The sequence below is a fragment of the Tachypleus tridentatus genome, chromosome 9, assembly GCF_004210375.1.
Source record: "Tachypleus tridentatus isolate NWPU-2018 chromosome 9, ASM421037v1, whole genome shotgun sequence".
NCBI classification, from domain to species: Eukaryota; Metazoa; Arthropoda; class Merostomata; order Xiphosura; family Limulidae; genus Tachypleus; species Tachypleus tridentatus.
The window spans coordinates 35,958,550-35,974,488 of NC_134833.1; the positions used below are offsets into that span (position 1 = coordinate 35,958,550).

At 34.7% G+C, this 15,939-nt stretch overlaps 1 protein-coding gene across 1 annotated transcript in view; it reads right to left on the reverse strand.

Annotated features, from left to right (window-relative positions):
• Positions 1 to 15,939, reverse strand: part of LOC143225053 (corticotropin-releasing factor-binding protein-like) — a 44,400-nt gene that overhangs the window by 1,986 nt on the left and 26,475 nt on the right. The window contains exons 6-7 of the mRNA XM_076453747.1: positions 12,722 to 12,830; positions 1,240 to 1,398 (exon numbers count right to left, since the gene is read on the reverse strand). Coding sequence (XP_076309862.1) covers positions 1,247 to 1,398; positions 12,722 to 12,830 — 261 coding nt within the window. The 3' untranslated portion in view covers positions 1,240 to 1,246. The remainder of the gene's footprint in view (positions 1 to 1,239; positions 1,399 to 12,721; positions 12,831 to 15,939) is intronic.

Here is a 15,939-nt window from a genome sequence, read left to right on the forward strand (position 1 = left end):
AAACTAGGGACGCTTAGCGCATATTGCCTTCATGTAGTTTCGTATATATATATTGGCTTTATTAGCCATAGATTTTAAATAATTCTTCAGCTGAATCGTGCTATTTTTAATTTTATCTGCCATCTGTAGAAACATAAAATATGTTAAAGTAGGTAGGTAAACGAGGAACAAAGAAAGGTGCACTGGCTGATGGTTGATTTTAAGTTTGGTTTGAATTTCGCGCAAGGCTGCTCGATGACTATCTGCACTAGCCGTCCCTAATTTTGCAGTGTGAGACTAGAGAGAAGGCAGCTAGTCATTACCATCCACCACCAACGCTTAGGAAACTTTTACCAACAAATAGTGGGATTCACCATCACATTGTAACGTCCCCACGACTGAAAGGGCGAGTATTCAAACCCGCGACCCTCAGATTACGAGTCGAGTGCCTTAACCACCTGGCTAAATTGGGCTTTGACTTTAGAAAATTTATTTTCTTCTATACACACATATGTTGTTTTCAAGTGTCTACAAGGTAGTCCATATCATCCTCAGGAAATGGAACAGAAACTACAGTTAATCTGATTAGATCTGTTTATAGTAGCGCTAATCAGAAATGAATTATTGCCGTTAATTAAAGGTAAAAATTTAGCTAAGTGAAGATGTATATATATTTTAGTTTCGTGCCCTTTCATAACTTGGAGAGTATAAACGTATGTAAACATGAGTGAAATCTGTAAGAATAGGGCCCAGTTTATACAATAAGAGACTTAGTGAGCAACAGTAACTATATCTATGCCACAAGATGGCGATGTATTTTTACTCGTCTTGAAAGCCAACAACACGCAATTAAGCGATATGAGGAATAATAAACTTGTTCTCGGAAATAAATTTCATTGAGCAGAATCTAGCTTACTTTGTTTTCAGACAAACATTTCATTAAACAGAATCTAGCTTACTTTGTTTTCAGACAAACATTTCATTAAACAGAATCTAGCTTACTTTGTTTTCAGACAAACATTTCATTAAACAGAATCTAGCTTACTTTGTTTTCAGACAAACATTTCATTAAACAGAATCTAGCTTACTTTGTTTTCAGACAAACATTTCATTGAGCAGAATCTAGCTTACTTTGTTTTCAGACAAACATTTCATTGAACAGAATCTGGCTTACCTTGTTATCAGACAAACATTTCATTAAACAGAATCTGGCTTACCTTGTTATCAGACAAACATTTCATTAAACAGAATCTAACTTACCTTTTTATCAGACAATCTCACAGACAAGAGAAGACTTTTCTGTGGTCAAGTGCTCTTCTGTAAGCATCTCAAAGCTCACTGTAACAGAATTTTTGTAGCGACCGCTAGACACAAGACGGATAACGGAGCTGTCGCAGAAGACGTCAATGGAGGTCTTACCTAGAAACAAACATTTGGTATCGTATCTGTATTTAGTTATTTATTATAAACTAATAAAAATATCTGCCAGAATCCCTAATCCTGAACAACTGACCAGGGGGGTACTGACCAATCAATAATACCCTACTACCCCTATGAATGCCGAGAAAATAATTGTCATTCTTATAAAGTACATACGGTTTAAAGTAGGGGAAAACGTTTAGTAGTTTGGAGGGATGCGAACCAGGCTATCTAGTTCCAAAGAACTTTATCACTACATTCCCAACATTTAAAAAGTAATCACGTTTTTTTTCATTAAGAATCATACCAGTATGTTCCCAAAACCATCTAAATGCACTTTTCCATGCTGATATAAAATGTCAGTTACTCTCGTTCTAAGTAATTTGAAGAATTAATTGTGTATTTTCTCTCTGATCATTTGATTGTTGAAGTGCACACAGCTTTATTACAGAAAAAAACATCTATCATTAGTTCGTTAATGTAAATGTCGGATGAGATATTTTTAAATTATAACAACGTAAAGACAAGGAGTGAATGTCCACACTAATAACGTATGTGGAGAGACGATCAAAATTTCTTGTATTTTGTAGAATGATAAACAAAGAAGAATTTTTGGCACTTGAAGCCAGGATGGCTTAGGTTTTTCAACAACTTTCACACTCCATAGTTTAATCAACGACAGGAAGCAACTGTTTAACATTACACAGGTGGTCTTACGCAATTAACAAAACTACATTTAAGCGAATAATAAGTAAAAAAAAACTTCCTTTAGTTTTATTACAGAAAAAACATCTATCATTAGTTCGTTAATGTAAATGTCGGATGAGATATTTTTAAATTATAACAACGTAAAGACAAGGAGATTTTAATTCTAATTCATGCATATATTTCTTCTGCTTTAAATTTACCCGTTTATCTAGACACTCAAATGAGAAGTGTAAAACTATGGTATTAAAAGTGATTTGAAAATTATACTTGCAAACCCCCACGATCAAGGCGCACATTCACGTCCTGAACGCGAAACAGATGACGCTTAAAATAGCAGGATTTTCCAACTCGAACTTTTTTTATTCCACGATTATGAACAAAGATGCGAGGAACGAATTTTTATCATTTAAAACAAAGGTATTTATATGGTGTTAAAAATATCGGTAAAACAATGAAAGAGGTTCCAACAGTTAAAAAAACCAAGATACGACATGGACGATTAACAGTGGCGCATCGTAGGTAATTAAGAAAGCTAAACAGTTTGTTATTGGATCTATTCTAAAAACACAGTGGGCCATTGGAGCTAAAGCAGGAACAGCAAATGGAATTGTAAACAAAATAATTTAGATCTACAAAAACGAAGAAACGTGTTCATAAGGTTCTCCCAGAATACACAACCGAAAAAAAATCAAATCTCAAAACCTGTTTGAGCGGTACTTGGCATGTGACAAATGGAAGTATGTCGTAATATTGGACAATGTGTGTGCTATGTAAGTATGCCAAAAAGTCCAGATAACTGATAGCACGTTCTATGTGTATATAGCATGCCACAAAACTACTCGACTCTAAGAATTTGTGGTAGCTTTAGTTTACAGCCATAATGGTAAGTTAAACATTCGGAGAGCTGAGGAAATGGTAAGGTGCACCCTTCGTTCTAATTAGGTCGCGCTTTTTGTTCAATGTGGCACATGGTGATGAGCAAATCAAAACACGAAGCCTAGCTAACTAATAAGTGAATATTTCTTGTCAAATGCACAGTAGTAGTTTTTAGTCTTTAAATTAGTGTTAATAGCTTCCTTTTTGGCAACGCCATGGAACTTAGATTAATAGTTTCTTGTTATTACCCCATGCAATTAGTAGAGTCGTATCAAGCATCATTATTTATGCTATCTGATTGAGCTAATACCACATGACGTTAAACTCTCTTTGATCAGGATAATTTCATAAAATATAGAACATTTGTGCTAAAAATTGACAATCAATAATTTCCGTACACCCGTATTATTCTTTTGAAAACTTGAGCTAGAAACTGTTAATCTAACCAATACTTGTGCATCTACACGTCCTTTCACCTTATAGTTTAGTTACTCTAAGTAAACCGTCTTTACTCCGAATAACAAAAAAACTAAAATTGGTCCAATTTTACTCTAAGGTGAAGCTATAGTAAAATGTTATACCATAGCTCACGTGAGTTTTTGCATAGACGTGCGCAAAAAATTTCATTGTATTTGAACAATTCCTGTTGAATAATGTCACACATGTGGCTTACACTTACACTAAATGAGACTCCTAAATGTAGGTTGAAAGATCCATCAGTGTATCAAATTTTAAAAACAAAATTCATAAAATATAATTATGTTTTTCTATCAAATAAATTTTCTGTACTCTGGTGCCAAGAAAAAATAATATAATAAGAAATTCAATTAAAATTGGAGATGTTATATCTCAGCTGTTTATTGAAGGATTGTCTCAATATTTGTTATGTGATGTAACAGTCTAGCACATTCACTGAAAGTATGTGATAGTTTGGATTACCACAGGCCAAGATACAGAGAGTGAACAATTACTAAACTTTCACTCTTGTTAATAACACAGTGTGAACTGTAGCAGGTTACATTTTATTGTTATTGTTTTTTATATTTATTGCTATTACCTTTTCTTTGCATATATTTGTAAAGTGTAAAAATTGATACAGTCGAATATAGCATTTGGTCTTTTATTTAACCAGAACATGATAGAACTTTTGGTTTGTTTCTCCCCATTTAGTAGTTTGTTTGTTGAATTTCGCGCAAAGCTACACGAGGGCTATCTGCGTTAGCCCTCCCTAATTTAGTAGTGTAAGACCAGAGGGAATGCAACTAGTCATCACCACTCATCACCAACTCTTGGGCCACTATTTTACCAACAAATATTGGAATTGGCCGTAACATTATAACGCCCATACGACTAATAGGGCGAGCATAGTTTGGTGTGAGGGGGATTTGAACCTGTGACCCTCAAATTACGAGTTGAGAATCCTAACTACCTGGTTATGTCGGACTATTTAGTTGTAAAAAAATATTTTACTGTTCTGTGGCACATTCTCGTATTTGAATTAAATGCAACAAAATGCAAACACACTCGCAGAGTTCAGTAACAGACATCCGTAACAGACCTTGTGCATTTATGTTCTACACAGGAAGAAGTAGATGCACGAATGGTATTGCATCCTACTTGTACCGTTAGTGGCTACAACTTTTTAGCTGTATGATATGATGATACACACGTGCTCGTGGTGTTTTTGTAGTACTATACTTGTCAGTGCATCATAGTTACCATTAACATGACACTCCCATGCATGCACGTTGCAAAGGAGATAAAAATAAAGATGTATTTTCTTTCATGAAATTACTACAAATGCAGATGTAAACTATTAGGCCTGCCAAGTCCTAGTGGTTTTTTTGCATTTGACGCGCAGACTGAGGGTATCGGGTTTGAATCTCCGTCAAAGAAAGTGTTTACCCTTTCACCCGTGGGGCACTTTAATGTGAGTATTCTTTGATAAAAGGGTATCTCAAGAGTTGATGGTGTATGGCGTCGACTATTTACCTTCCCTCTGGCCTATCACTACTATCTTCAAGAGTTGTGGTGTGTGGTATTAACTATCTTCCTTCCCTCTGGCCTATTATACCAAATCAGGGATAGCTAGTGTAGATAGCACTCGTATAGCTTTGCGCGAAATTCAAACCAAACTATTGTGAACAGTATATGCCCTAAGAGGGATGTATCAGCGCTTATTCTCTGAATATCCTGCAGAAGAGTAGAGATTACCCCCCACGCAAAAATATAACAAAAAGTATCCCACGACAGCATGACTGTTGCTCTGAAACTAAGCGACAATAAAAAAAAAAAGAAAAGAGAACGGGCAGTTTTGTAGTGGTGTTAATAAACACCAACATTCCATAGACACATCATAGGCTAGTCTACAACCTTCAGAGGATGTTGTACTCTTGAAGTACATACAGCATTGTAACCATCAGATGTATATACTTTTGGTGTTACAGCCATATGATACAGCTAGATGTTACAAGTCCGACTTTTTCAGCAGCACCAACGAAGATTCCAGACCTAACTTATTTGTTTTACACGTTTACAGAGTGAAATTCGAGTCGTTTCTGCCAGTGCTTGTTAACTGGATTACAGTGTTAAAAACAAAATTATAAACACTCTGCAGGATATTCGAGTGATATCATAAATCCCGATGAAAATGATCTTTGGATGTATGAATACTTTAAATTTATCATAAGGTAGTAATAGGTCATTGATCCAAAAGCAGACTACATATAAATATATTCATTTAATAACTATTCAAATATAAAACACCATGCATTATATTATTTCAAAGATTATATTTCCAGTCTGTGTTTGTGCATGCGTATTTATATGCACCATGTAAACACAAGATTTTCATTTTGGCCCGTTTTTATATGTGTGTTTATTCAGCTGTTAATGTGGTATTGAAACCTTACCGGCTTAAATTTTGCAGTTTCTAATTTTGAAGTTATTCTGGTAACAATAAGATATTTGGTTAGCTTCCCCTTCGTAACAATATCTGCCTTTTATTTATAGTAGTTATCATTTGTTCCCTCACAGAGATACGTATCTCTAGATTATCCGGTTTTATCTCAGAAAGTTAGATTATTAATCAACAATTCTTTAAATGCAATAGGAAAAAATGTACACTGTGTGATGATAAGACGTGTATATCCGCTACATCTGTTTTGATAGCCTAGGCTTATGAAGCATTACTGTAAATGTCATAAGCGCTGCCACTATGCGAAAAGGAGAAAATCTGTAATGGTTTCTTCGTAAGACCTAGCTTCTTAAAAGACTCACGAAACCGGTACATTTGATACTTATGTTTCAAGAACCTTACTAAGGCATCAACATATAACATATCATTTTTTAGTAGTAACAGCTGCATTGACTAAATGTGATAGTGTTAAACATGATTTCTTAAATATGGCAATTCTGATTTGGTGTTTGGTAATTTTCCTAAGCCAGGGCACGGCTTCCCTAACAACCTGAACTCGTAATCAGAGGGTCGCGAATTCGAGCCCCTGTCCCACTAAACATACTCGCCCTCTCGATTGTGGGAGTTGTTATACTATTCTATTGTTAATAGAATAGATAGTCATCACCGCCCACCGTCAAATTATAGCTTGAGATATGATGGTGGGTGGTGATGACTAGCTGCCTTTCTTTATAATCTATCACTGTTAAAGTTGGGATGGCTTTAGCAGGTAGCCCTCATGTAGCTTTGTGCAAAATTTATAACAAAGAAACAATCTAAGCAAGTCCAACCTCGTCAGATTTATTGGGTTTAGAGACGAAAACACCGTTAGCAAAGAGAAGACCCACTTGAAAACTAGAAGATTTGTCAGAGAAGCTTCTTGTAATTTGTTTACTTCTTATAATTAATTAATGTGATTTATCAAAAACTCCAAAATTCTCTCATCTTTTCTAGTTGAAGGTAACGCTTACGTTGTACGTGCCTTGTAGCTAATAGTGTATTCACGAAACCACGCTAATAATTTTAAATTATTAATTTATTTCCCTTAAAAAACAATTTATTTTAATATTGAAAACTTCCTTCTTTTTTACAGTAAAATTACACGTAATCACATGCCAATATTATTATTTAGTAAAATCAAATAAATTTTACTATAAAGCTAAAAATATAAACGATGTAATGAGTAAATTTGTTGCTTGACCCCTGAGTAATTTTCACGAACAATTTCAATGTTCTGCTAATTCTACCTCTCATATATATTTCTCAATTAATACAATCTATGAATTTCATGAGAATGTTATCAACACGTCTCGAGTGTGTTATTTTTAAAAAATGGTTCGTATGGTTAGATCTTTGAACTTTATAATTAAAGGTTAAATACAAATTTAAACAAAGAACTATCATTGTGACAGTAAACGTTTCTCACACTTATCTGTAAGACACATATTTTATTTTGTGTTTGAAAGCAGTAATAATTTTCTATCCACTCCATCAGTTACATTATACACAACTATTTCAGACAGTCTTAATTTTAATTTATAATTCAGTTACAAACGGAGACATAGCCTAACAATTTGAAAGCTAACTAAAACATCCATGAAATGTTTAATGGTTTATATACCTCAATTCTCAAACTTTGACGCGTTTTATCGATATTTTATGTTCTAAGCCAAAAGAATTTGTAATATTTTCGAAATAATATTTCGATTTATATATTTCTTTCGGAAGAAAAGGAAAGGCCTTTTCCTTCACTTGTTAAACAGCCAAGAAAAGCAAAACTATTTTAGGTTTGGTCATTAACACTTTGACTAAACAAATTAATTTAGTAAGCACTTAAAGATGAAGATCGAACAGGGTTCCATAGGCCCGGCATGGCCAGGTGGTTTAGGCACTCGACTCGTAATCTGAGGGTCACGGGTTCGAATCCACATCACATCAAACATGTCTTTTCAGCCATGGAGACGTTATAATATAACGATCAGTCCCACTATTTGTTGGTAAAAGAGTAGCCCAAGAGAATTGGCGGTGGGTGGTGATGACTAGCTGCCTTCCTTCTAGTCTTACACTATTGAATTAGGGATAGCCCTCGAGTAGCTTTGCGCAAAATTCAAATCAAACTAAACCTATATGATTATAATGAGATAATTATCACTTTCTATTACAGTTTTAAAACAGAAAAATATTCCAGGAGTACTCTAACCATATAAATCATCTTTTTATATCAGACTTTAAAAAAAGGTGAGACTCTATAAGTGGTCTAACTAACCTAGCGTTAGATTAAAAAAAAACCAAAAAACGTAAGACCTCATGGGTTTTTGAGCATATAAACTTTTAAGAAAGTAAAACTTTATTTTTCTCTTCTTGGGGTCATTATATTTATTTGATTTAAATCAATGACCCTTAGCTTAAGTTGTTTATGTAACAAATTCAAGTTGTTTCTATAGAAATTTTCGTTCGTTATCAAAATTAGTTATTAGAACTTCTAAATTATAACAACAAATAATTAATTCAAACGTCATTAATAGAATTCATGACATTAAAGTTGTATGTCTGTAGTTGTATATAAACTGTTGGATAGATAGAGTTTTAATGCTATCTACTAGGAATCGTGGTTAAATACTCATATTTAAATATATTCAGAATATGATACGGGGTGATTATCATGGTTTATAAATATAATATGAGATTCTAGAATGAAACCTTATCCTTGAACTAAAAATCAAGCGTTAATAATGAGATGCTGTGGTGTTAACTGTGCAACATCATATAAAATAACACAGTGACTCAGCTTATGTGCTACGTAATTGCTATACTTTGCACTAAGAAGTGAGAACTAAAACTGAGAACTCGGCTCAGTAATCTTGGATATTTAGGAAATTATATAGCCACCTAATGTGTTTTATGTCTATTCATTGATTTGTGTCTTTATAGTGCATGAATTTGATATGAGATTCTATTATGGAACCTTGTTTGTTTTTTTAAGGGCGATCATGTTTTGTGTAACGGGGATTTAAACCTGTGACCCTCAGATTACAAGTCGAGTACCTTAACCACCTGGTCATGCAGGGGCTAGGTAGTTGGAACATCCATGGAACAAAATATAGTTGACAGCATAGGCGACGTACAAGCTGTAATAAATTAATAGACTATAAACTGCCAAAACAATTTTATATATTTATCTTTAAGAATAAGCTTGAGTAAGCGACCTTCATCAGACCGTACAGTTTATAACACGTACAGGATCTGTACCGTACAGTTTATAACACGTACAGGATCTGATCCTAGTGTACATTATAAAGTAACAGGTTTACACGCACACACCTACTGTTCCAATCTTCTTACTAGTGTGCCCCCTGCTAGTACAGCGGTATGTCTACGGATTTACAACGCTAAAATCAGGGGTTCGATTCCCCTCGGTTGGCTCAGCAGATAGCCCAATGTGGCTTTGCTATAAGAAAACACAAACATTCCTACTAGTATAGTAACAAAAGGTGAACAGTATTTACGATTGATCAAACCACGTTAGTGACCATAATGGTTACAAATTAGAAACAAAGAGACTTGAAAACTTTCTTTTTAAAAAGCCATCCTGACTCCCTCATCCGTTCATATACAGAGAAACAAACCCTAAATCCTACCATAAAAACGCATTTGTTGTATTCCACTTCCACTAACATATCATCAGATCAACAAACAGATAAGATGTCTTATACTGGACTGTTATACTTACTGAAAACCAAAACACTAAATATATTTTCAAGGATCCATCTGCTGTCACTTATAGAAATAACACAAACCTAAGCCTAAAACAACCTTGGTTAACAGCAACCTTAAAACATGAAACTCATGCAAAAAACAATATGCAAACATGTAAATTAATCAGGTATGTGTTACTCGCCCACACATAAACAGCACCAAAGATATAACAAAAAAAAAACATACAACTTTCTAGATAATACAACACTTTACATTTGTAAAATATTTTTCAAAAGAAAAAATATGTAGTAGTTTATATATTGAACAAAAAGAGCGTCGACTCAATGTTTGAGCACACGAGTAAACTGTAGAAAAAGACGTATCTCTAGGCAACCATTTCATTAGCAACAACCATACAATTTAGAACGTTTCGATTTTGGGTCTTGCAAGGTGCTCCAACATACATTCACAAAAAAAAAAGACCAGACCTAAATTTCCCTATAATCCAGGAACCCTATGACCTTCAAGATTAAATGAATGTTTACTGTGTTGTAGTATTTCAATTTTTCTATATTATTGTAATTGTATGTAACCTGTTTTTTTATCTATTCCTTTCATTTTTCATTACTTGTATAACATTTTTGTAAATGAGGCGATTCAAAGAATTTTGTGCCTCAATGTTCAAAATCTACACGCTTTACAATCAGACGAACATCGCTAGTTTCAAGCTTCTGGAAATAAATATATAATAATACTTTGGTAATTAATTTGTTAATTTATTTCTAGAACATCCCTGGAGCCTTATCTTTTCAAGTCTAATAGCTTAATTGATTAGAACATCCATATAGCCTTACTTTTTAAAGTCTGATAATTTAGTTGTTTAGAATACAAGTGTTTAAATCTAATAGTTTAGTTGATTAGAACATCTAAGGAGTATTACTATTTTAAAGGCTTGAACAAGGCACGTAATACTGTGGTTGTACACTCAGCTTGGGTAAATGTTTACCCTGTCCTCAAAATTAAAAAGCAAACAATTTATGCTGTATATATTAGATGATAATAATATATATATTCAGCCCTACTAACTTGCCCGCATACTATCTTTTATCACGTTTCTCGCTGGGACAGTGGTTAGTTTACCGACTTGCAGTCCTGAAATATGGGGTCGGATTCCACGCAGTGGACTCAGTAGATATCCCATTGTGGCTTTGCTCTGAGAAAACTAACAAACTATTTAACACAGAGAAAGTTGTATTTCCCGCAAATTATAACTAAAATTGGATGCTAAAAACACAACAAAATATGTTGCTATACATGGTGGCCTGCACTATTACACTATGAATATATATTCTAAGACACCCAGTCTATAGTGAAATAACATATTATGTTATCCTCCCTCTCCCCCCAATTAAAAACTGTTCAACTACTTATATTTAAAATATGAAAGCTGGAAACGTGATATGGAACAATTTACCAAGCTGTTTTTTTAGGTTTTACTGGTCCATCGTTTCAACAGCATCATTTTTGTACAACTATTTGTGTGTATAGTATCCATCATAATTGAACTGAGTAGGGCTAATTGAACTTACAGTTTTATAAAGTATTATTGCCTGTAATTAATGGTCTTGGATTAAAGGGTTTGTGCCTTTGAAATGAAGCACAAAGCTACTTAACAGGCTATCTGTGCTCTGCCCAACACGAGTATCGAAAATGGTTTTTAGTATGTTAGTTTCGAAGACATGTCATTGTGCCACTGGGGTACAGAGGGCAACTGAACTTACAGTTTTACAAAGTATTATTGCTCTTGGGTCAAAGGTCAAGAGATAAGTTGTACGTTTTCAAAGCGTTATTTCATTTTCATAATGAGTCAGGTTTAAAGTACCGTGTTAGCCAGTTCAGAATGGTTAGACATTAAATTACTGAAAACATTTGCTCGTGTTTAGTTGCAAAGTTACACAGTTGACTATCTGCGCTATGCACACTGATGATATCGAATCTCGAGTTTTAGCGTCGTAAGCCCTCAGTCGTACCGCTGAGCCACCGGTAGATGATTAGATATAATCTTAAAGAATATGAGCAAACAATCTTAGTTTATCTTAAAGCAAAGCAGTAATGTCTGTACGATCTATTAGAAGAATGGTTAGTTAAGTCTTACATATTGTTGGCCGGGCGCAGCCTAGTTCTTTACTTTGTGGGGCCCGGCATGGCCAAGCGTGTTAAGGCGTGCGACTCGTAGTCTGAGGGGCGCGGGTTCGCATTCCCGTCGCGCTAAACATGCTCGCCCTCCCAGCCATGGGGGCGTTATAATGTTATGGGCAATCCCATTATTCGTTAGTAAAATAGTAGCCCAAGAGTTGGCGGTGGGTGGTGATGACTAGCTGCCTTCCCTCTAGTCTTACACTGCTAAATTAGGGACGGCTAGCAAAGATAGCCCTCGAGTAGCTTTGTGCGAAATTAAAAAAAACAACAAAAAAAACAAATTTACTTTACGGACTTCGGATCTAAAAGTCTAAGGCTCGAGACGTGATGCCACTGAACAAATTTCACACTTTCATGTGCGGACAACTATACAAGTAACATAAATCACGTTACTGGGTTCAAAGAATCGGACAAAACCCTTAAGGCAACGAATACGCTGTTGGCTAGTTAATGTTATCCTGGTCAATAGTTCAAAATTATGCCGGGGTGAACCTGAATTTTATTGGCCAGTTTTTCTGACCTTTTAGTACAGGTAAGTGATGTACAAGTTGCAAATTTCAGTTACAATTCTTTTTTTCCCAAATAAAATGAAAAAAAAAACAACTTTTTAACTGTTTTATTTTTATTCCTGGTGATTCCGCGTAAGTCTCTGAATCTGTAAAGCTAAGAAATTGAATTTCGATACCCTCAGCGGGTAGAACATAAACAGTCCACTATGTAGCTTTATGCTTTAAAAATAAACAAACAAACAAACAAAATAATTTGAAGGATAATACTCTCTTTGTATCGCTATAATGTCAAGAATTATTATTTGCAAAGTTAATATATAAATTTTAATTGGATCTAATACTTAATATGTCAAAGGATTATAGCTCAACTTGAACTTACTTGGCACAGAGAAGGTTCCACAAACATTTACTGCTTCTAACATGTTATCTGGGTCTATACCACCTCCTCCTTTTACTTCCACGTAATCAGTTAACCTGCGCTCTTTACACTAGACCAAATAATAACAACACCATTCAGGCTTTATGTTTGAACTTCAACCTTTCTCACTGTAAATTACCATAAACTGATTAAACTAAAGCATTACAAAGGACTGTCGTGCACAGAATATAATACCCTTAAATCTGAAGTTAATACGTACAAAATTCGTTGTATAATCGGATTAATGAAAACGAATAGATATATTTGAAAATTATCTTGATAATTACTTACCCAGTTAATACCACTAGGGAATTGTCCTGATAAAATAATTGTATTGTATTGTTTAAGTAACCCATTGTGTAATTTCAACATTGTTTACAAATTAAAAAGCTAATAGTTAAATACAATGATCTTATTTACTTTTCCTGCGTTATAGGTGTGACCCTGAAAAAGAAAGCCCCACCTTTCGAATGTGCTTGGATTATACGTTTTTTATCACTTTGCATCAAAGCGTCTTTGAACCTACGTGTTTTTTCTGACATCTTGAACATAACTTTAACCTGTTCAGTGCCGTAGACGAGATAACTCGTCCAAGCCGATCGGTAACACAGTGCCACGGACGAGTTAATTTGTTCTCCATAATACCTAACTTCAATGCTAGATGTCAGCACCATACATATATTTGACCAACTTACAAATTGTTTCACTTTCGATCCAAAATGGCGTCACGACAAAAGTTACAAAATGAAGAAGCATTAGAGTTGTATTGTAGCAGCTGAAATATTTGGCAGTCAACAAGTTAATAACAATCCTTCCTGAGGTCAATGTATTGATATTTCTAACTTACACGTGGTATTCAGATATTATTTAGTTATTCTGAGCTTTAATAGGTGCAATGCAATTAAAACATGTTTTTAGAAGTATATTAACATGAAGAATATTTTTGAATATACGTGAGTAGACAAAAAATGACCCCCTTCGAAAATTATATTGTTGATTAGATAACAGAAAAATATGTAAACCATAGGTCTTTAACACGCACTCGACAAAATCTATTCAAATATGACCTCAAATCCCAACTTTTACACTGGATATCGTAAATACCTGAAATGTCCATGATTTTAGTTTACATATTATCACACAGAGTGTTGTGCAACTGTTGTAGTTTCCTATATAATCTTATTACAGTTAGTCTACAAAATTATCAAACACGTTTCTCTGCAATTGTGGAGTCGTTAAAAGATTTCTTAGAAATAAGAGAAGTGATGTTATAGAATGGCCAGGTCAATCACCTTAAAGCAATACGATTGAAAATTTATGGGCTGAGTTAAACCAATTGACAAAAGATTGCAAGTCAAACACGAAATAGCCTGGCATGGCCAGGTGGTTAAGGCACTCGACTTGTAATTTGAGGATCGCGGGTTCGAATACCCATAACTCCAAACATGTTCGCCCTTTCAGCCGTCGGGGCGTTATAATGTGACAGTTAATACCACTATTCGTTGGTAAAAGAGCAGCCCAAGAGTGGTGATGACTAGCTGCCTACCCTCTTGTCTTACACTGCAAAATTAGGGACGGCTAGAACAGATAACCCTCGAGTAGCTTTGCGCGAAATTCAAAAGAAGCACACAAACAAACACGGAATATTAACTTTTGAAGTACTCAGAAACGGTTGACATTCAATCACTTTCTTGTACAAACTCACTGAAAGCACGCAACGTTGATGTGAAGCAGTACTGAAATCAAAGGGAGTTCTGACTAAATATTAACTTGTAAAACTGATTTGTTTTATTTTGAGTTTCATTTTACATTCGATTACTGCAGAAAACTTGTTTGATCATTTTGTAGACTAACTGTAATAAGAAGAGATAAAAACTACAACAGGTGCACAACACTTTTTATGATAAAGTTTAACTAAAATCATGAAAAGTCCAGTTATTTACGAAAGTCAGTGATAAAGTTCGGATTTGAGGTCATATTTGAACAGATCTCAGCAAGTGTGTTCTAAAAATATAAGTTTTACATATTAAAATTCATTATTTTGCCAACGGGATAGCAGTAATTCTAAGAACTTGCAATGCTAAAATCCAAGGTTCGATTCCCGCGTTGGACATAACAGATAGCCCAATGGGGCTTTGCTCTAAAACCAACTAGCAAAGTTCTTCACGAGAACGTTTGATAGGCCTATAAAACTGGCCATAATTCTATTGGTTATTCGTGTTGTGGATTCGATTCCCATAATTGAATATGCTCACCCGTTCAGGCTTGGTGTCGTTATAATGTGAGTCATTCCCGGTTTTCTTTGGTAAAAGGGAGTTGGCGGTGGGGGGTATAACTTTGCATAGAATTCAACAAAGAAATAAAACATTCTTGGATTCCAATTATACAGTAAAGCTATTCTTTATACACGAATAGGGAAATTAAAAATAAATAAATAAAATACTTCAAAGACATATCAAGATTGAGGTATCAATATTGCAGTTTGAAATGACAAAGCTTACCATGCATTAAAATAGTTCTAAACATAGTAGGCCACAACATTATGATGTGAAACATTGTGAATGTAAGTTCGACACCCGCAATATGACCCTGTTCCGCACTTTCCTTTTGACTCACAAAATATCCTTCCAGAGGTGTAAATGCGTTCCTGCAATTGTGGTTGGGAGCTAAAAGGAGTCTGAATCAGCCATAACGGAAACAACATTTACAGAGAACTAAATTGATGAGGTCCAATTCCTTCCGTTCTTCACTGGTCAAAAGGCAACTATTAACATACAAAAGCTCAAAAGCTATTATCAGAACTTTTATTTTTTAAAATCATAAATGTAGTAAATAGCAAAGTAGTAATCGTACAGGATAACTTCGTAATGAGCACAGTTACGCATAAACGGATAACAAATATGAGTTTCTCTCTCATACACACACATTATCATTTGATGGCCATGTGTGTGTGAGAGAGAGAAGTTAGTTCAGAATAAACCAACGAGTAGTGGATTTATCGTTACATTATAACTCTCCTACAACTGAAAGGGTGAGCATATGTGGTGGGACGGGAATTCAAACCCTTACTCAGGCGCCTTAACCATCTAGCTATGCCAGGCCAGTAACTTAGGATCACAAATATAAGCCTAAGACAAGGTAATGTCCTATAATTATACAAAGTTAATTCAGTGTATAAC